The sequence below is a fragment of the Lithobates pipiens genome, unplaced genomic scaffold (assembly GCF_037356315.1).
Source record: "Lithobates pipiens isolate NorthernLeopardFrog02 unplaced genomic scaffold, aLitPip1_a1.2 Scaffold_16, whole genome shotgun sequence".
NCBI classification, from domain to species: Eukaryota; Metazoa; Chordata; class Amphibia; order Anura; family Ranidae; genus Lithobates; species Lithobates pipiens.
In genome coordinates this window covers 481,533,699-481,555,109 of record NW_027507748.1, presented here as the reverse complement: position 1 = coordinate 481,555,109, position 21,411 = coordinate 481,533,699, and the positions used below count along the sequence as shown (strand labels likewise).

General features: G+C 40.6%; 1 protein-coding gene across 4 annotated transcripts in view; it reads right to left on the bottom strand.

Moving 5' to 3' along the window:
* The window catches only part of ABCC4 (ATP binding cassette subfamily C member 4 (PEL blood group)), a 508,465-nt gene that overhangs the window by 301,921 nt on the left and 185,133 nt on the right, over positions 1-21,411 (bottom strand). For all 4 annotated transcript variants that reach the window (XM_077483041.1, XM_077483039.1, XM_077483040.1 and 1 more), the window contains exons 11-13: positions 15,742-15,933; positions 11,799-11,893; positions 9,966-10,052 (exon numbers count right to left, since the gene is read on the bottom strand). In XM_077483041.1, the coding sequence (XP_077339167.1) occupies positions 9,966-10,052; positions 11,799-11,893; positions 15,742-15,933 (374 nt within the window). The remainder of the gene's footprint in view (positions 1-9,965; positions 10,053-11,798; positions 11,894-15,741; positions 15,934-21,411) is intronic.

Below are 21,411 nucleotides of genomic sequence, written 5' to 3'. Positions count from 1 at the left end.
TGTGACTGTCTAATGCCCTTTTCAACACTATTGTGGTTCCATGAACTTAGCGCTTGAAAGTTTTGGTTTATTTTCTATCAGCACACATCAATGCACCCGATTTTTCAGTTTTTGAAAAGCATATCTTACAGCAGGGGTGCGCAACCACTGGCCCGGGGACCACTTGGCCCGCAGTGCCCTCTGATGTGGCCCGCCACCTCCTGCTCTGGGATGGTGGGTCAGCAAGCCCATATAGCGTGTTCCTAACCCGCCATTCCAAGCATCAGTGTAAAGAATGGAGCCAACGTTAGAGGAAGCAAGGCCAATGCTTCCTGCATAGCGCTGGCTCCCATCACAGGCGGAGTAATACCAGATGCACTATCTGCCTGGGACAGCAACCATCAACATCATCTGCCAGCCATACTCAACCAGGGGAGCAGCCAGCAGTACCTGACAGCTATACGCTGGGGAAAAGACAGCAGCAGCCGCCAGCCATACCCACACCTGGGGGGACAGCAGCAGCTGCCAGTCATACCCACACCTGCGGGACAGCAGCAGCCGCCAGTCATACCTGCCCTAGGGGACAGCAGCAGCTGCCAGGCATACCTTCCCAAGGGGACAGCAGCCGCCAGCCATACCCTCCCAAGGGGACAGCAGCAGCCGCCAGGCACACCCACCCTAGGGGACAGCAGCAGCCGCCAGCCACACCCACCCTAGGGGACAGCAGCAGACGCCAGCCACATATGCCCTAGGGGAAAGCAGCAACCGCCAGCCATACCCAACCTAGGGGACAGCAGCAGCAGCTGCCAGCTACATCCGCTTGGGGGACAGCAGCAACTGCCAGCTATATCCGCCTGGGGGACAGCAGCATCCCCCTGCCATACCTGCAGCCGGAAACCATACCCATCCTGGGGGACAACAGCAGCTGCCAGCCATACCTGTCCTGGGGGACAGCAGCAGCCTCCGCCAGCCATAGCCTTCTAGGGGGCAGCAGCAGCCTCCACCAGCCATAGCCACCCTGGGGGACAGCAGCAGCCAGCAATACCTGTAGGAACCCTGAGGTAGAAGTAAAAATTGAGGTCAGATTTTAATTAAAATCAAAACAGCAATGGGCACCTCTGTTCTCTACACTGGTACACTAGCTACACTGGGCTGCTTTCAAACTGATCCACAATGAATCAGACTTCTGTTATTACCTGTGGGTTTGGTGCACTTTCAGAAAGGGCACCACACCTGTGAGATATAATAGAATTCTATGGCAAAGTGCAGCTAACCTGCAGTAAAGCATCAGGTACACTGCGCTGCACCCACGGTGTGGGTAAACCACAGCGCATCTGCGTGAAACGGGCCTTGGGCCCCTTTCACGCAATCAGTCCGATCAGGTCCATCTGTCTGTTTTTCAGACGGCCCAAGATTTGTGTCCCTTTACACCCGCCTACCTCCAATCCGATCCACTAAAACAGAAGTGGATCCGTTCCTTTCCGACTAGCCGGATAGGGTTGGAGGGGTTTTAGAGAGCGGGCTGTGTGTGTCTATGTCTGCTCTGCATATGCAGCGTGGACACGGACCTGTCATCCGCCTGCCATTGTGGCCGTGACCGGTTACCAAGTTGCTCAAGTGGCCCTCACACTTTAAAAAGGTTAGGTACCCCTGTCCTAAAGTATATTTTTTAGCTGTGTATTTAGTGGTTTCCCTGGAGTTTCGCTTTAATGCTGACCTTTTAGAGAAAAGTTCAACAAATTAATCCTTTGTTGAAGCTTTGCTAATTTACAGACAGCATTGGAAAATGGTTTCACAAACCGTACCATTGAAAAAATGTATTCGTTGAAATGTGGAAACATGCAGATGACTTACTGCAATTTGACTATAAAATCCATGAAATAAAGGTTTAGGCTGATGTTTTACAACTCTATGAAGCTCGGCAAGCATAACACACAATCATCGTTAATAATGGTGCCTATTAATCGCAGATCAAGGCCTTCTCAACAAGCATACAGTATGCAATCTGAAGGACACTGAATTTCTATAGTTAATAAAAACGTCACTGACAACTGTATTGATAAAAGTCCAAGGCCAGAATCCCCCTTCACACACAGAGCCCACGTCAGGGCCACACACTTATTCTTTTAATAAAAACTTGTCGTTAAGAAGGACGGGTGTTTTAATTCCATTGTCCGGATGATTTAAAGCAGCGCTTCTGAAAACATTCAGCAAGAATACACTTCTATTGTACAGCGCACAACTGAAAAAAGAAGAATGTTCTGTTTCAAAAGGACTCTTGACAGATCGGAGATAGGGAACATTTTCAATCATTTCTCGTCTTACATTCTGATTCGATAAATAAATAAATAAAAATAGACTGGCATAACAAGCTGCCATGCCTTAATTTAAGCGCTTTGTTTGACACATTTCATGTGCAAATTCTTATAGTATTGCTGAACTGATAAATGTTTTATGTCCCTGGGCCTCGGCAGCTAACAAACGCGATCTGTATAGTGAATATGTTTCACGGCATAATCAAGGCATTGAGCATCGGTTCACTTTGTGGGAATATGAGAGGGAGACGAATCATCAAAGTAACTCTCTGTGCATTGTCATACACTTCAAAAATCTTCTGTCTGTGTCAAGAAAACAAATGTCTGAATTTATTTAGATAACGCTTCTGTTTAGAGGAGAAAACAAAACATCAAAGACAGCAACAGAAATCGTGACCAGAGGGAAATACAAAGTTTGTGAAATAAACAGATGAGAGGATTCTAGCGCACTGCACATAAAGAAGAACAGATACTCAAGCCAAGAAAACAATATTTCTACACACAAAACACACTTATGCTGGCAATGTAGAACCTTGCATACTAACTACTACGGGACTGACGACAAGGAGAATCTTGTGTCTCATATGCCATATTTGACTATGTGTATATCAAAGGAAACCTGGATTAGCCTCTCATTACTGGCCTTGCCTGGGGGTCATGCTGATCCAATGTCTTCAATACATTCTGCATCACTGACCCATAACAAGCATGTACATCATGCTTTCTGACTTCTCCCTGACTTTACTTTCTGCAGGTTTGATCTAGACCAGTACATCAAAAAATACTAAAGCCAGTGGTGGACAGCCAACTAGCATTGTAAGGCCACGACAGCTTATTTTCTCTCTAAAGGCTCTTTTCTTTCTTTTTTTTTTTTTTTTTTAATCACAAACGTTATACTTACTTTCTCTGTGTAGTGGTTTCGCATAGCCTAACCATGAGTGAAAGAAAAGTTTTTGTGCTATCATTCAGGTGTTTGGCTGAAGCCATTTACCATCAACTGTGTTACTCTTTTTAAATCCTAATCACATCACGACCTTCATAATGTCCCTGATCAAAAGTTTACATACACGTGTCCTTAATGGCGTGTATTGCCCCCTTTAACATCAATGACAGATTGAAATCTTTTGTGGCATTTGTGGAAAAGGCTCTTTATCTTCTGAGATGCCTGTCCATTTCTCTTGGCAAAAAGTCTCCAGTTCCTGTAAATTCTTGGGCTGTCCTTGCATGAAATCTCCCCAGGAGGAGACTGAGATGGTCACTCCAGAACCTTCAATTTATTCTGCTGTAGCCAATGACAGGTCAAATTGGCCTTGTGTTTTGGATCATTGTCATGTTGGAATTTCCATGTACATCCCATGCGCATCTTCGTGGCTGATGAATGCAAATGTTACTCCAGTATTTTTTAATAACATACTGCATTCATTTTGCCATCAATTTTGACCAAATTTCCTGTGCCTTTGCGTCTCATACATCCTTAAAAACATCAGCGATCCACCGCCATGTTTCACAGTAGGTGTACCTTTCATCATAGGCCTTGTTGACGCCTCTCCAAATGTTGCGTTTATGGCTGTGGCCAAAAACCGAAATGTTGGTCTCATCACTCCAAATTACTTTGTGCCAGAAGGTTTGAGGCTCGTGCTGTTTGGCATATTGTAAGCGGGATACTTTGTGGAATTTGCATAGTAATGGCTTTCTTGTGGCGACTTGACCATGCAGCTCATCTTTCTTCAAGTGCCTCCTTATTGTGCATCTTGAAACGGTCACACCACATGCTTTCAGAGTCTTGCATTTCACCTGATGTTATTTGTGGGTTTTTCTTTGCATCCCGAACAAATTTCCTGGCAGTTGTGGATGAACTCTAAGTTGGTCTACCTAACCGTGGTTTGGTTTCAACAGAACCACTCATTTTCCACTTCTTGATTAGAGTTTGAACACTGCTGAATGGCATTCTCAATTCTTTGGACATCTTTTTAAATTCCTTTTCCTGTTTTATACAGTTCAACTACCTTTTTCGACAGATCCTTTGACAATTCTTTTGCTTTCCCCGTGACTCAAAATCCCAAAAAACATTGACCTTTTACACACACACTAATTACAAGCAAAATGATCACAGGTGAGAATTGTTACCTTTAATAGCCATTCAAACCCCCTTTGTGTCAACCTGTGTGCATGTTATCAGGCCAAAATCACAAGGGTATGTAAACTTTTGATCAGGGTAATTTGGGTAGTTTCTGTGGCATTCCGATTTAAAAAAAGTAAACACAGTTGATTGATAATAAATGAGTGAAAAATGTTTTTGTGTTATTCAAATTCTCTGAAAAATGGAAATAAAAAATTCTGCCAGGGTATGTAAACTTATGAGCACAACTGTATATATATGGCCAGATATATACCTGGAAGAAAACACAAAAAGCACACAAATTTAAAGCTGGACCCTGGGAAAAGTAAAAATGCCCCCTTTCAGAGGGGCTGTCCCTGCTCTGCAAGGGTTTTATCCTCATTTAGGCCCAGTGAAACTATAAAAGCAGTTTTACCCACCTAATACTCTATGATGCAAGACCAGTTTCCGTTGCTTCTCCTCTTGTATGCCCCAGTGGTCACAGGTCCCCTCATCTAGACCAAGGCAGGTTCCATAGCACTGCAGTGCATGTGAGGATGCCTAAGAATAGTCCACCACTGGAACGTGAGGGAGCATCACCTGCTTCGACAGCAGAGGGTCCGGTAAGTAAAACAAGCATAAAGCTGTAGTTTACTCAAAAGACAAAAAAAATAGAAAATCCTCACAGGGGACATATCATTGGATCAATGCCATGTGTCCCTTGTACTACAGTTTCCTACTTTAGTGGAAATCATCCTCCTCTGATGTGGCAGGGACAATGGAGCTGTGACTGGCATTAATGAAGAGTGCCCAACTATTATTTCCAGCTCCCCCATTCATAGAAGCTACTATAATTTCCATGAATTAAACATGATCTGTGAATGGAGGGGGCAAATCTTGCAATCATCCACCATTCATAGCTTGGACACATGGCATTAATCTTATGTAATGTCCATTGTGTCAATTTTTTTTTTTACTAAACTTAGGCTTTAAACCATGCATTTCTATCTATTACCATCTAGAGGTTCCATGTATGAACAACAATTCACTCTATATAAAAAAATAAAAAAAATAAAATCATTGGAGTACCCACTTACCCCACAACAGTGAACTATGTATGGTAATTAAAATTAGCTAATATCAATACAGGAGTTAATATCCTACTCTACATGAAGGGCCCAAGGATGAAAGGTTTTCAGATCAAATATCCACTGTGTTTCACGCCAAGAGATTTGCCTTCTTAAATTATTATCCCATCATTGTGGAGTGTATTTTTAAATTCCTATAACCTGCAAAGAAGAGGGGTCTCTGTTATGATGATGGGAAAAGTGTTTTTAAAGGCTATGTTCCCTTAAAGCCTTTGCTAATATTAGCCAGATGTTCACTAATCCAGACATTCAACAGTCGTGTGGTCCTCTCTACATACTGGAGAACACATGTACAATGGAGGAAAAACTACCCCCAGGCTAAAAAGTCCCAAATGGTGAACTGTTTAGATGTAACACAAGAGATGAAAGTGTTGGTATAAATAGTTAGGGAATTCCTATATATATTACATCTTCCGTAATGGCAAAACTGCCTAGTACTAGCGGCGAAGAAGATCTGTCAAAACTATTATCTTGTGCCAACTGTATATGGTATTATATAAAGTACATTAAAATATGAGGAGTGATTGTAGCGCTAGGGAAAAAAAAAAAAAAAAAAACTTGATTCCGTAGAATAGGCATATCTTGACTAGGTTTGGTTTTGGATCTAGGTTTATCTCCTGGGTAAAAAAAAATGTTTATATTGTGAGCCTAGGGCTCACATTCGAATAGGCTCATATCAGATGCTTTCACGATCTATAGGGGAACCAGGCAAGATTGCCCTTTGACCACTCTTATTCGCACTGGCCATTAAGCCATTGGCTGCAAGGTTGAGAGAGGATGTAGATGTACAGGGCCTGCATATAGGGGTGCTGGAAGAATGTGCATCTTTATATGCAGATAATCTTCTATTATATTTAAAAGATCCTCATATATCATTGTCCACGGCCATCTCACTTATTCAGGAATTTGGGGATTATTCAGGCTTCAGAATAAACTGGGCTAAATTAACGTTGTTCCCCCTGGAAGGCCAAAAGAATTAGCCGCCCATTAGTGGCTGTCCTCTGGTAATGTTGGATACGTTTAAGTATCTTGCCGTGATTGTTCTAATTCCATTAGAGTCCTATATAGATAATGATTTGTGGCCTATTATACGTACATTTAAAGAAAGGGTACAACAAAGGAACGATCTTCCATGAACATTGCTGGGGAAAATAAATCTGTTCAAAATGATATACCTGCCAAAGTTTCTACATATTCTATCCAATGTTCCCATTTACATACCTAAAAAAATAAAATAAATGTTCAATGTATTAATTTGATCCTCATCGCCTTCTTATGGGGGTCTAAACCTCCCAGGGTGTCCCTTGAAATATTACAACTGCCGGTAACTAAGGACTGGTTTGGCCTTCCCTGATCTGTGTATGTATTACTTTGCTTCACAGTTGGTGTATGTACATTGGAGAATGCTACCTCAGCTGAATTACGCAGCCTCGTCTGTCGAAGCAGCTGTAGTCTTCTGAGACACTATTGAATTTATTTTACCGAAGAGAGGTATGGCTGTCTTGGCAGTCTCAACAGATTCTAGCAATATGTTTGAAGCAGGTGTCTGACGCTGCTTTATCTTGGTCCCAATATGCCCCATTTTGGTATGCTCCTAATCTAGAAGAATTTTATGAAGTTGAATGAGGGGTTGAGCTGGGCACAGTATGGGGGTGAAATATGCTCATCACCTATATGGCCGGGAAGTTTAAACCCTTTTCTCAAATGCAGGCAGAATGGGGTATACCTAGTTTGTGTCATTTTCAGTGTGTGCAACTTAAACATGCTGCACTGGCTCAGTATGGTTTTGGTAATATGTCTTTTGTTAACGCCAAGATAGAAGCTCTTTTGCTGCAGCTGGAACATACTAAGCTGGTATCTGACTACTATTCGGCACTGGTTTTTGTAGATAGTAGGCAGTGCTATAAGGCACATGACTGATGGTTGAGTATAGTTTTTGATTTAACAGAAGAATAACAGAAGAATTATGGGTAGATGTGCTTGTGACTTATGTGGGCACTGTTATTTCTTTAAGGGACAAAATGATACAGATATGTTACTTGCACTGAATGTATTATGGTATACACCGCAGCATCTTTTTAGAATGAGTACGCGAGATACAGATACATAAATGTCAAATCTGCAGGGGATCTTTTCTGCACATGGTTTGGGAGGGTCCTAAAGTTAGGCCTTTGTGGTCAAAAGCTACGGAATTATTAGTCACATTAGGTCAGCTTGGGTGGAGTACACATACTGTATGATCAAAAGTATATTTGTTCTGTATTTTAAAATATGCTATTTTACGAATGTTCTATTGTACACCTATTCACATGTAGCAATAAAAATCATAAAAATAAATAAATAAAAATTACAATATACCGGTAATGGACAGGATACACAAATTTACCACCCAGTTTTCTAACCAGATTTTACAGACCCCGTCACTACAAAAGCTCCAGAACTAGACAGAAACTCCTTGTTCCCCCATTGCCTCTAAAGCAGGTCCTTCTGCTACTGTAGACATTCCTCTCCATTCACCATTCCACCTGCTTTGTACCTTCGTATGCACAAAATGTCAGCACAGATCAATCCCAGAGTGTGACAGCCAGGGTTCACACCAAGCAAAAGGAGAATAGAGAGACTGGGAGAGGTACTGTTTTCTTTTTCTGATATGGTTTTACTCTTTTATGATGCCACTACTTTCCAAATCTGTGTCAAAGTTTTTCACACATACAAACAACACTTATGCCCCATACACACGATCGGAAATTCTGCCAGCAAAAGTCCGATGTGAGCTTTTGGTCAGAAATTCCGACCGTGTGTATGCTCCATCGGATTTTTGCTGGCAGAATTCCTGCCAGTAAAAGATTGAGAGCAGGTTCTTAATTTTTCGATCGAAAATTACAAACGTCTGTACCAATTCCGACGTGCAAAATTCCTATGCATGCACGGAAACAATTCGACACATGCGCTGAAGCATTGAACTTAAATTTCTCGGCTCGTCGTAGTGTTGTACATCACCGCATTCTTGACGGTCGAAAGTTCAGAGAACTTATGTGACCGTGTATATGCAAGCCAAGCTTAAGCGGAATTCCGTCTGAAAAACCATCCAAGATTTTTCCAACAGAAAATCCGCTCGTGTGTACATTACAATATACATCCCAAGCTCAAAGTCTCTGCCAAACCATATTTTTTTTTAAAAAATATTTCTACCTTCTATATTTTTTATAAAAATCACATAAAGCCTGCTATTAGGAAACACAAACACGATATGAAAAAGAAATTTGAAATTGTGGTGTCATACATTATACACTGAATGGTGATTCAAAGGTTATGTACTTTACCCATTCATTTTTAAAACAGAATTGAGCCCGGTACCTAACATTTTACGGCAGGGGCGTTGCTAGGTCTACAAAAGATCTGGGGCTAGAGCCCATAGCAGCAAAGTAAATAGTCATACGCTTGGGTGGGCTTACACATGTATATAATATAAGTGTGTGTATATATATAATATATATATATATAATATATATATATATATATATATATATATATATATATATATATATATATATATATATATATATGGTACAGGAGATGTAGAAGCTGCGGGCATGGTACAGGAGGTGTCAGAGGCTGCTGGGATGGTACAGAGATGTCAGAGGCTTCTGACATGAAACAGACCACCTCCTTCCATCAGTACAGACCACCCCCTCCCTCAGTATAGACCTCCCCCATCAGTATAGACATCCCCCCTCAGTGCAGACCCCCCCCCATCAGTGCAGACCCCCCCATCAGTATAGACACCCCCCCCCCCCAAGTGCAGACCCCCCCATCAGTATAGACCCTCACCCATCAGTATAGACCCACCCCCCTCAGTATAGACCCACCCCCCTCAGTATAGACACCCCCTCCCCCCGCACATGTCCACCTACATACTGTATAATAAAGTGTACAGACCTCTAAACAGCGCAGACAGATATACTGTACACAGTGATGTGTCCCTTGGGCTCCTTCTCCTGTGTGGTTTAAACAGAGGGTAGGAGGCTTCAACCCACTCCGATGAGGGAGATAGCCAGTGAGTGTAGGGCAGCAGGCGGTGTTATATTGCCACTACCCACGGGTGTCACCCCTCTGGCAGGTGTCACTCGGGTGCAGCATCTGACAATCTACCACAGAAAAATAATTTTGGAAACTGCATTTTCTCCCTATGATAGAAAAGGGGTCCTTTATGAATACGAATATTATAGCTTTCCACAATTCAATCATTGATGGTTATCAGTTCTAGGAATGCTCCACATAATTTTTCTTACCACACCTTTTTTATTGCATACCAATTGTAACTTATTCTAACTATATAACTTGGATGGTTGTATCAATCCAGTAAACTTGTTATGGAAAGGGGACTTAAAAAGATGTACAACAAAAGCAATATACTATACATACTTTTCAAACAAATGCCTCCCAACCTCAGCATCAACAGCACTCAGGGGATCATCCAAAAGATAAATGTCAGCATCTTGATAAACTGCCCTGTAGAAAAGGAATAAATTCATACATTTTTATATAACACAGTGTCAAGCTGTCCAAGGGGGGCAATCTTTGGTCTGACCATTCTCTCTAGGTTTTTGATGAGTCAGCAAATTATCAACCTTCAGGGAACATTGTTTATGTGAGTACTTGGATAGCAAAATTAATTGGTATTTTTTTTATTTTTTTTATGCAGCATTATCTTTTCTTACCTACACAAAAATTACACCTCCCAGCCTAAAGGTCCAATATACTCCATCAAAAAAACAGATTAGATTTAGAATATAACCTTGTAAGCTTAAAGTGTTACTAAACTCAGGAGCCTGCATTCACTATATCTGGTCTCCCACAGTACACAGAACATGGAAATGCAATTATTTTAGTAAATATAAACTGCTAAATACCTTTTCTAATCAGTATATAGCAGTGATTTTTATCAAAGTCCAGCCGAACACTGGTTAAAGCTGGTAAGAGGCGTTCTCCCCTGATTGTTCTATGAGGCTGCAGGACCCCTGACCCTCTGTCTGGACAGTGCTGATTGGCCCTGTGCCGATCACATGCACTCTCCCAAGAAGAAAAAACTCTCTAGCAATACACACCAAACCGAGCATGTGCAGCTTGCCCCCCAATGTTCTGTTTTTACATGAGATGGTTTCAGGACTGTGGAAAAAGTGGAGGATCAGAGAAGATAGGGTCAAAGAGATTTTTACACAATGCAGAGGATTAACCCCATAGGTTCCACAGTGAGTATGACAAGCATGCTTTACTGCATATACCCTCTGGTTTTACTGTTGTGGGTTTAACACTTTAACACTTTAAGCAAAATAGCAATATAACCAATGATTGCATATAATGCTTGTGACAACTGCTCAAATCATGTGGGGAATAAAGGAAATGGTTCAAGATGTGCATACATACCCTAACGGGCAGTTCATACACATGTAGATTATTGCAAGAAAACTTCTAAAACAAGTATTCTATGCAATAAATCTGAGCATGTATTGGCCCCTTTAGAGATCTTTCAGATATCTAAATAGAGTTCTTTCAGTCAGATCATCGTAGACTATAACTAGGATAAGTACAATGTAGAGCAACATATTTCAAGCTTGAACTGAACTTATACAGTTGGACTGAAAAGCTAGTGACTTCAGCGTGTGCGGGATCATTTATGTACTGTGGGTTCAGATTGTCTACGTTTGCCCAATCTGGTCATACAGTATGTGTGGGCGAAAGCAGTATGGGTAGCTTTAAGCTTGCCACATTCTTTAAAATCTGATTGTACAATCTCTCGAAGATCTAACCAACAGCTATGTAGTGCAGGGCCTGCCTCAATGGATATAAATGTATTTATTTGTTTAGGTAGGTCCTTATATTACATAGTTTTGGCAAATTTAAAGTTTATTTTGTTCAAAGCATGCACATTCAGATTGAAATGTGTATAGTAACTCTTACACATGGGGAACTGTGAATTTAGTTACATAGAGAGATAGCAGAATTTATTTTACACAATTTTTCAAACATATAGCTGCACAAACATACTGCATGTGTCAGCTTTAGTTAGAAGGTGGTATACTATTGATTAATCGTTCATTATCTGCCCATTTTACAATTGTACCAAATGTTGTAAATATCCCATAGCCGTTCTGAACTATGGTTAAGCTACAGAAGCATGCATGTTACATGGTTACCTATTAAATCTGGCCAGATTATACTACACTGTTACATATTACAGAATATTAAATGATCTACCTGGCTAGATTCACACGCGCTTTCTGTCCTCCACTTAGTGTAACACCACGATCTCCAATCATAGTCAGGTCACCGTCCTCTAACTGCAGCATGTCCTGTGAGGGTTACAGACACAATTTTGTAACTCAGTCTTTATACAAATCTATACATAAAAGTAAAATGCACAGTTTGGAAAAAAAAAAAAAAAAAAGAAGCACATCCTCTTCTGTGAAAAATTACATTCATAAAAAAGGAAATTATTATTATTTATTAGCACAGTATCTGCAACTTTCTGTGGGAGTTTATCCAAAAATGTTAAAACTTCCAATTTGCTTTTAAGAAAAAAAATGTTTAGATGTCTCCCTTGGGAAGCTGAATATACAGGGCTATTGGAACTGTTAGAGAATAAAAAAATAAATAAAAATAAAAATCACACACACATAGGTTGAACCGTAGGAACCTGTGTCTTTTTTTCAACTGTATAATCTATGTAACCAGTCAGAAATGGACAAGTGTACAAATCTTCACTCCTAAAACAAATTTGTGGTTGAATTGACTGCTGTCCTCCCCAACAATACAGACTTACTATCCCTTGGCTTCCCTGTTGCTCCATTTGATTACCAAGGGTAAAGAGAAATATCTGTTAATTCTGGGTATAGGTATAGACAGCATGTTAAACGTACTCCTCTTCCTTACATGTACCAGCACTGGTGCTTGGTGATGGCCAGTCAGGCACCTAGCACTGTCAGATGGTGAATGGAGAGGGTCCCGAGCCTCAAGTTTTCAGGTCGCAACTTGAAGCTCAAACAAGACTCCACCTACTGAGTAATAGGGAAGCAAAAGGGAAAATGTGTGCACCTTGGGATAGTAGCATTTAAAGTGGATCCTTAGTCAGAAAATTAAGGTGGAACGTAACTTAAAAAAGTTGTAAAGCAGCCGCCATCCCACAGTCTGCATGGTGGCACCAGGGGCCTGAATACCAGTGAAGAACCAGCCTAAGTGAGTACACACAGGTAAATGTCAGTTTATTAAAAGTCAGCAGCTACAGTACATATTCAGTAATGTGGATCACCAGAAGGTATATCCTATCAGACATTTTATCAACAGTGGTATCGCACGGGTCCTATATATTATGGCGTGCCCATGCAAAAAAAACATTATGTCTTAAAATTATTCAACCGCAGAGGAGACTTTATTACAGCCCTTCTGTGGAAGGAGAAAAATGTATTTTTAGGTTGGGTTCCCAAAGGGACTTAATACTGAGCTGAGTTTGCAAGTGTTTCTGTACCCTTAGTGCTTTTTCTGTCATTTTCCCTGTGTGCTAATCTTCTGGATTACCCAGTGGGCCTTTATTGGCTAATTGAAGTAACACTTTAGAAGGTCCACTAGTCTATAGGTGGTAAAGGTTAAAGGAAATAAAAGGGTTTATATCATCTAGGGTCCGTGAGGAACCAATCTACTCTTGCCATTTGCGTTTCATCATAAATATTGCTGATGGCCATCTTGTGGGATGGCAGCCCCTTTTGGGGTAATGTTGGAATTGCATCTGGGAGCCTTTAGACCAGATCTAATGATACTTTGCCCTGAGGAAGATGATGTGACCAGTGAGCGAAACAGGTTGGCAGGATTACATCACCACACCAACGTGTCAGCCTGGCCAGGTTGCCTGTCCAACCTGCCGTTCCACACTAATCGCAATAGATGAGAGGACGGATGAATTGCTAATGTGGCGGAATTGATCACAGAACAGCACAGATAAATCGGCTCTGATTTCTGGAGGATGATTGGTGCCAAAAGTAGTAGTGAGTTATATATACACTGATGCCGTTAAGCCACGTCTTGGACCGAGCTGTGTACCCCAGGACTGTAATGTTATGCAATTGAAGAGACTTATTGTGCAGACTGAGAATTGACTCGGCTATCCGAGCTGTAATATGTAAGCTTCCTGGCTGTTCCTACTTTGATTACTGGCTGTTATTTGATACCACGTTGCTACTACCTTGTCACCTGTCTGTCACTTCCCTGCCTATTGCTGCTCTACTTTGCTACTGCTGGACATTTTACTTGCTTGCTGGCTACTTTTTGTCAATTAATCAGTGGACTCTTATGCTGAACCATTAGTACTACATACAGTGCATATAAAGACCAAAAATAGCTGCGCTACCTACCCCCATACCCCAGACGAAGTCGCCTTAAGACGAAACGTACGTCGGGAGGTCCAGATGTGCTGACGCAATTACGTTGACCTTCTGAATGGGCTTTCGCATGCTGGCCGGCATTTCATGCTTTTTACTGCTATGTTTGTGATTATATTTTGTTTATTTAAATAAAAATATCCTGCCTGGTTTACGCTATGGGAGGCTTTCTTTGTGTTTTCCGAGTTACCATCTAAACCATTGCCTGCTTATGTGGAAATCTCCATGGTCCATTTGAAAGGGTTTCCGCAATAGGAGTCAGGATTGGTGCAGTTTGGGTGACAAATTCAATGAGCGTTTACATACCGCTTTCTGGTAAGCGTGCATTCCCACTGTTGACTCACGGGTTTCTGGCTTGGTGAAGGTGGATCGCACGGCTGACTGGCACCCTCTTAAAGAGATATCTCTTCCATTATAAAGACTTTTTGTTTGGACTTTTTCTCATTGGTTGTGGTTCACTGGCTCACCTTCTTTATGGATATAATTTTTTATTAATTTGTCACTGTTTTTTTTATCGTATTTAATTATAATTAATAATCACTGTATTTATTTATAATTATTGTTTATGATTAATTTAAATTAGTTTACTTATAGTCAATAATTAATGAATTTATTCATTTATAATTATTTATTCACTTTTTGAATATAATCAACTGTTATTAATCACTATATTAATTTAATCATATTTAATTTTTGAGCATGTATCACTTAATTTTGATTGTATATGAATTGTTCTAGCTGATTTCACTTAATCTATTGGAATTATCTGATTACTTTTAATTTCCTTGCACAAACAGTAATAGCCTCAGTGGGGGTAGGTAGCACAGCTAATTTTGGTCTCTATATGCATTGTATTTTGGATGTGTATCACATCCTGGTAGCTGCAGCTGTAACTGGGTTTTTGTTTTTTAATCTTTTAGATTAGGAGCGCAGTAATTTTTTTCTCTTATTTAGTACTACATACAGGATAGCCTGTCATTTATTAACTTCAAGTGGAGGACTCCGCTGAACCTTCTGATCCAATCAAATCAACTATGATTGCTCTATCCCTGTCAATTTAGTATCCATAAGGTCCATTTGGGATTATCAGTAATTAGTCCGCTGACTAAATGCTGGGCATTTGCTGTGCTTTGAGCACTAGTAATACTATTTTTTTTTTAAATTCTACTGTTCTTTGATGGAACTACTTTGGATGGTTGACTGGTCTTGGTCCCCATTTGCTTTTTTGTATTGGAACAATACCAACGTACCTGCATTGCATCAAGAACACATACAATGCACTGCTTAGTGCTGTGGTAAGCTGCATAGTAAAAAAAAATAGTGCAGGTGCAATTCTGGTCCGCTGAATTGTGTTGACAGCCCACTTAAAAGAATAGGTGCCTTGATGCAACGCACAAGAACATACAAGATAACGAAAATGATTGCGAATGCATTAATGCTTTGCATCAAACCGCACAGGTGTATAGGTTTTTACAGCCTTACCCCTCAATTGGTATGTGTGCTATTGCTGACAGGGGTGCACGTAGTGCTGTGATACATTACAGTATAGTGTTCATTGTTTAAATAAAGCTCAGGCTGGCAAACACTGCTATAACTGCACAATCATATGAACCTCTGGTTTCCATGACATGCTTTAGGCAGTTCTGTTTAAGATATCTTTGAATCACAACTGCTCTGTTTCCAAGAGAAAAAAAAAATCAAAATCCTGATAAATGCCTGGAACACTATTAGCACAAATCTGCAGCTAGACACCTTGTTTAGATAAATACCTTTTTCAGTGCACACACCCTCAGGACTCTTTCATATTTCTCTTGAATGTATTCCTTCCCAAATAATATGTTACTTCTGACAGTGCCTGAAAACACCCAGGGCTGCTGGGAGACATAGGCGATTCTTCCTCTGATGTCCACAAAGCCTTTATCTTTTGGTAATTCACCCAGAACTGCACTCAGAAGGGAAGACTGTGGAAAGGTAAAATAAAAGATATGTTTGTGAATACAAATTAATAATTATGTTTCACTGTTTTTTTTAAACTGCATCATATCTGAGATGAAATATCATACTGACACAAGCAGTCAAATATTAAATATTTAGCTATTGTTTTCCTCTTTGTTGGAAACACAAATGCAATAAAAGACTCCAAGGTGCACAGATTTTCAATACAGAAGGGCTTTCATTTTTGTACAATATTTTTATTTTAGAGAATTCTGTAATGAAACGGCTGGTGAGAAGAATGCACGGATTCCATTTTTTTTTTTTCTTACTGCATATGGCTCTGTCCGGGTTAAAAAATATTTATCTGACCTTTTTCCATCGAACGGAACACACTATATACTCTTCCTTTCTGTCAATTCCTATCCTTCTTGAATGTGATGTTTTGTACCCCTGGATTAGTTATTTGGGTAATGATCTGATGAGTCGAGGAAATATTACCATCAAAAGGGGGTGTAGAAGCAATGACCCTTTATGTGTTATTTACTACTTTGAATTTTAGTGTTGGCTGATTATGCACGATAACGGCTTTTTCAACCGTTTATATAGTTTTTTTTATGTACCATTTAAATTCTGCCAATAAAAAATTATTGAAAAACCAAAAAAATATTTACCCATGTAGATGCTTATGTACCTGTAAGTGTGTTAAAGTGTTACTTAAACCACAACAGCAAAATCAGTTTGTATAGCATGCTTGTTATAGTCATTGTGGAACCTAAAAGGGTTAATCCTCCGCATTGTGTAAAAAGGCTGTTTGATTTGTGACTGTGGGAGAAGGAGAGGATCAATCAATCTCCTGATTGTACAGAGCCTTGGGAGCACTCTGCACATGCTCAATTTGGTGTGTATTGCTAGAAATGTTTTTTTTTTTGAGGGGGGGGGGGGTGCATGTGATACACACAGGGCCAATGAGCACTGTACAGGCAGAGGGTCAGGGGTTATGCAGCCTTGTCATGCTTCAAAGATGCGCCTGCTCGTGGAATGGCAACAAACCTTTTACCCTTAAAAATCTCCATAGGCGACATTTAAAAAAATTCTACAAGTTGCATGTTTTAAGCTATAGAGGAGGTCTAGGGCTAGAATTATTGCTCTTGCTCCAACGATCACTCGCGGTGATACCTCACATGTGTGGTGTAAACAGTTTTCATACGCGTTCGCTTCTGCACGTGAGCAACCTTTTATTTTTGATTTTTACACTGTTCTTTTAAAAAAAAAAAAAAAAGTTACTCATCCCTTGTAATAGAAAAGAGACGTCAGATCTCATATTTACACTAAAATGCAATAAAAAACGAATTTAATGTCATTTAAAAATAATATATATTAAAAAATGTCCCTTTAAGAGCATTGGGCAGAAGTGACGTTTTTCCGTCGCTTCCGCCCAGCAAAGATATGGAGATGGATGGAGGCCATCTTCCCCTCACTCGTCTCCATGTCAGGCTAGGGAAAAGATCCGATCATCTCCGTCATTACCGACGGCTCTGGTAAGCGGTGGAGGGCACCGGAAAGCGCCCGGGGGCCTCTCCCGCCGCCGATAAAAGTGATCTTGCGGTAAATCCACTGCAGAAACCACCACTTTTATCTTGAAGCGGACCGCCCGCTGAAGAAGAGGATACCGGGGTTATGGTAGCTATCTGCTACCATAACAACGGTATCCTTCAAAAGTAGCGGTGTAACAGATACATTTCCATTTCAGTGGGCAAAGCAATCTATTAAATATTTAGGAGTCCAAAATACTTTCACAACTTCAAAAACTGTACAAGCTAAATTACTGCCCACTCTTGAACACCATGCAGCAGTGCCTTAAGTCATGGTCATCAATGCTTCATTCTTGGCTGGGACAATGTCCCTCTTTAAGATGGATATCCACTCTAGATTTCTTTACATTTTTCAAATAGTTCAGATTCAGATTCCACACTTATTTTTTAGACTGGCACTCTCTATATTACTTACATTTATTTGGGCTAGATCGTTGGCTAGACTTGGGTATGATATTCTGGTGAGGAAGAGAGACACTGGTAGAGCAGGTCTGCTACATTTGGAATTGTATAAAACCTTGGCACTACTTAGCAGAATATTAGGCTCCTTCCACCAGAGTCCTTTTAAGCAGTGGGTTACTCTGGTGTCAAGCTTATCGCCAGTACCACAGACTTCTCTTCCATGGCTGCTGTTAATGGACCACACTCCTGCTCTCTTTGTTTGTATACATCTGGGACAGGGCTATTACTATTTAGAATATATCTCTGCACCCGGGGCCTCTTACCCCGATTCTGGGTAATCCAGGGTTTTTACCTAGAAGATCATATAAGGGCTTTCTTTGTTGGCAAACACCACGCCCATCTCCCATTCAACATGCACTCACCCCAAAGGGTCTGAAACCCCTGAGTGAGCTTGGCTCTATTCCTTGGGTTAGGCAAAGAGATTGGCTTCAATACTTCCAATTACATCATCTTTATGATGGATTGGGCAAGGAGCAGCTTTGTGGAGAGCTGACCAAGATTGAAGAGCGGTGTCTTTTTTGATAAATTTACACATGCCCTCTCTGAAATATATGGAATTCTTTTATCTCATGCATTCCCCCATCGCCCTTTCTATATCTGAGACTGGGAGCGAGAACTAGGCCATGAATTCGCTCCTGAGGAATGGCATAAAGTCTTCTTTCTTACATTTAAAGCAACCTTAGCCTCCAATTCGCAAGAGAGAAACTATAAAATCATATCTAGATGGTATTGCTGTCCGGCCCTATTAGATAAAATCAACCCGGACTTACCAGACCAATGGGAAGAGATGCCGCTCTAGGAATTGTGTCTGGAAATGTAGCTCTCCTCAGAACAGGAACAGCAGGTTCCGGCTAAGCATAGGTAGTGCGGACAGCCACACTCAAAATCAAATGCTTTTTTTAAGAAAACGAGGTAATAATCCTAAAAGTAAAGCCACAGCAAACAACGGATCACAGGAGCTGACGCGTTTCACACTTTCAAAAGTGCTTATTCACAGCTAAAGAACCACACACATTAACCGCAATATATACACACTGATATCTATTAAACATGTGACCCAAACATGTGAATAAATTACTGTAATTAGAGTTAGTTGATAGTTGAGTAGTGTATAGCTAACATGTGTGGTTAAATGTGAGAGCACCACTAAGTATTCTAAAAGATATCCCTGCCCCCCCACCAATGAACTTAGTAACATCTCATTCAAATTGAGATCAGACTTTTACCTGGTGGAACCGAGGGGCAAGGATCTTGACCTTTTCTAAAAACTTGTGGAGAGGGATTTGACTCACCTGGCTTGGGGCCGTCAATCTAATCCCATGGTAGATAATCTTTCTTTTGCAGAGAGAAAAGCTCTTAAATTGTTAGCCTCCGATTGTAATTTTGTTATAAGAAATGCTCAAGGGGGGCTCTGTGGTTGTGTTAGATTCCAGTACATATAAAGATGAAGCTTTGCATCAGTTATCCGACACCAACACTTACTACAAGCTTAGAGCAGACCCAACATACTCGTTTAAGAAAGAGCTGTCCTCCGTTAGAGATAGGGCAGTACATGCAGGCATTTTTTCATCAAAGGAAAAGGATCTGTTCATCCCGGAGTGCCCAATTATGCCAGTATTCCACCATTTGTCAAAAGTCCACAAGGGGCTAAGTCCCCTTGTGGGTAGACCTATTGTTGCAGGAAAAGGCTCTTTAAATGAGCATCTTGGTGAATGGATGGACAGTCAGTTGCAACCTTTAGTTGTTTGGCTCCCTGGGTTTCTCAGGGACACAAAACTACTATTAATTAAAATTACAGGATTTTCAGTGGAAACATAACTACAGATGGATAACGAGTGATGTGACAAGCTTATATTCAAGCATTCCTCATACTTTGGGTATACAGGCTTTTTTTCCCTCAAAGTCTGGTAAATTTTCATTAGTTCTTCAAGAATTTATTCTTCAGTCTTTGGATGTTCTGTTGACACACAATTTCTTTTATGTTTGACGGGGGCTATTATCTCCAGAAATGCGGCTCCTCTATGGAGGCCAAATTTTTTGCACTCATTGGCTAACCTTTACATGGGTTGGTGGGAGAGGAGCTGTATTTTTGGACATGATAGCTCCCATCGTACAGACACCACACTTTTCTATTGCTACATAGACTATCTCCTATTTATTACTTCAGATGAGAAGGTTCAATTGGGCACGTGGCTTGCCTATCTAAATGAGAATGATCTCAACCTGAGATTCACAGGGAATCTCCAGGAAGTTTCTATTGAATTTTTAGATGTTCAGCTGTCAGGAATAAATATGGTGGTTACCAGTCTGTACAGGAAGCCAATGGTTGGCAATGAGCTGTTAAGAGACGATTCTGCACACCCAGGGTACACCATCAGGGGTGTACCGTTCAGCTAGTTTCTTAGGTTGAAGAGTCTGTGTAGTACACAGGACGACTTCAACAAAGAGGCTATCAACATGGGCCATAGATTTAAAGACAGAGGCTATCCCATCAAAACTATAAACAAAGCCTTTTCAGCAGCCAATAGAATTCCTAGGGTATCCTTGTTAACTGAAAACAAATAGAAAAATGCCAATAAGTACTCTTTGTGTAGGCACAATATTCCCATTTTTCAACACCATTTAGCACAGAGTTTGACAAAATCAGCAGCACAGTCAAGAAATATCTGCCCATCCTGTTCAATGACTCAATATACAGTGAAATCCTCTCAAGGGGTATCAAGACGGCGTCTTGTAGGTCACCTACCTTGGGGGGGGGGGTCTCTTTCACAGAGTTTATTTACTAGTGTACATTTGGGTTCCAATTGGCTGCATTTCAAAAGGAAACTATAAGGATATGAAGGGTTGCAATTATTGTCGATACATTAAGAAAGGCCAAGGTGTATGTTCAAGTGCTACAGGTAAAACTTTTGACATCACATAATTTATCGACTGCAATACAAAGTTTTTAATATATGTGATTACCTGCAATTTGTGCCACATTCAATATGTGGGTTGCACCACACGCCGGTTAAAAGATAGGCTATATGATCACCTGTATGATATTAAATGTAGCTAGACACTGGAACCTTGTTCACCACAAGGATGTCACAAGTCTTTCCATACAAGGTGTTGAAAGGATAATTAAACCAAGGAGAGGAGGAAACAAGTTCAGAACACTTTGCAAATGCAAAGTGTTCTGGATATTCATGTTACACACCAGAATTCCTATAGGGTTACATTTTGAGTGGGCTGTTTCCCACTATTATGATTGATGGAGTTATTTAGAAGAGTTTTTTCCACTCCTATGTCCTTTGGTATGCTTTTTGCCTTACAATTGTCCATCTCCCTTCAGGGTTCGTATCCATTTTTGTTCTGTCACCACACGTCCATATAGGAGTTTTGTTTATCCCATTTATTGGTGAGATCACCATTGACATACCGAATCGTTGTGTTTTTTACATTTTTCAA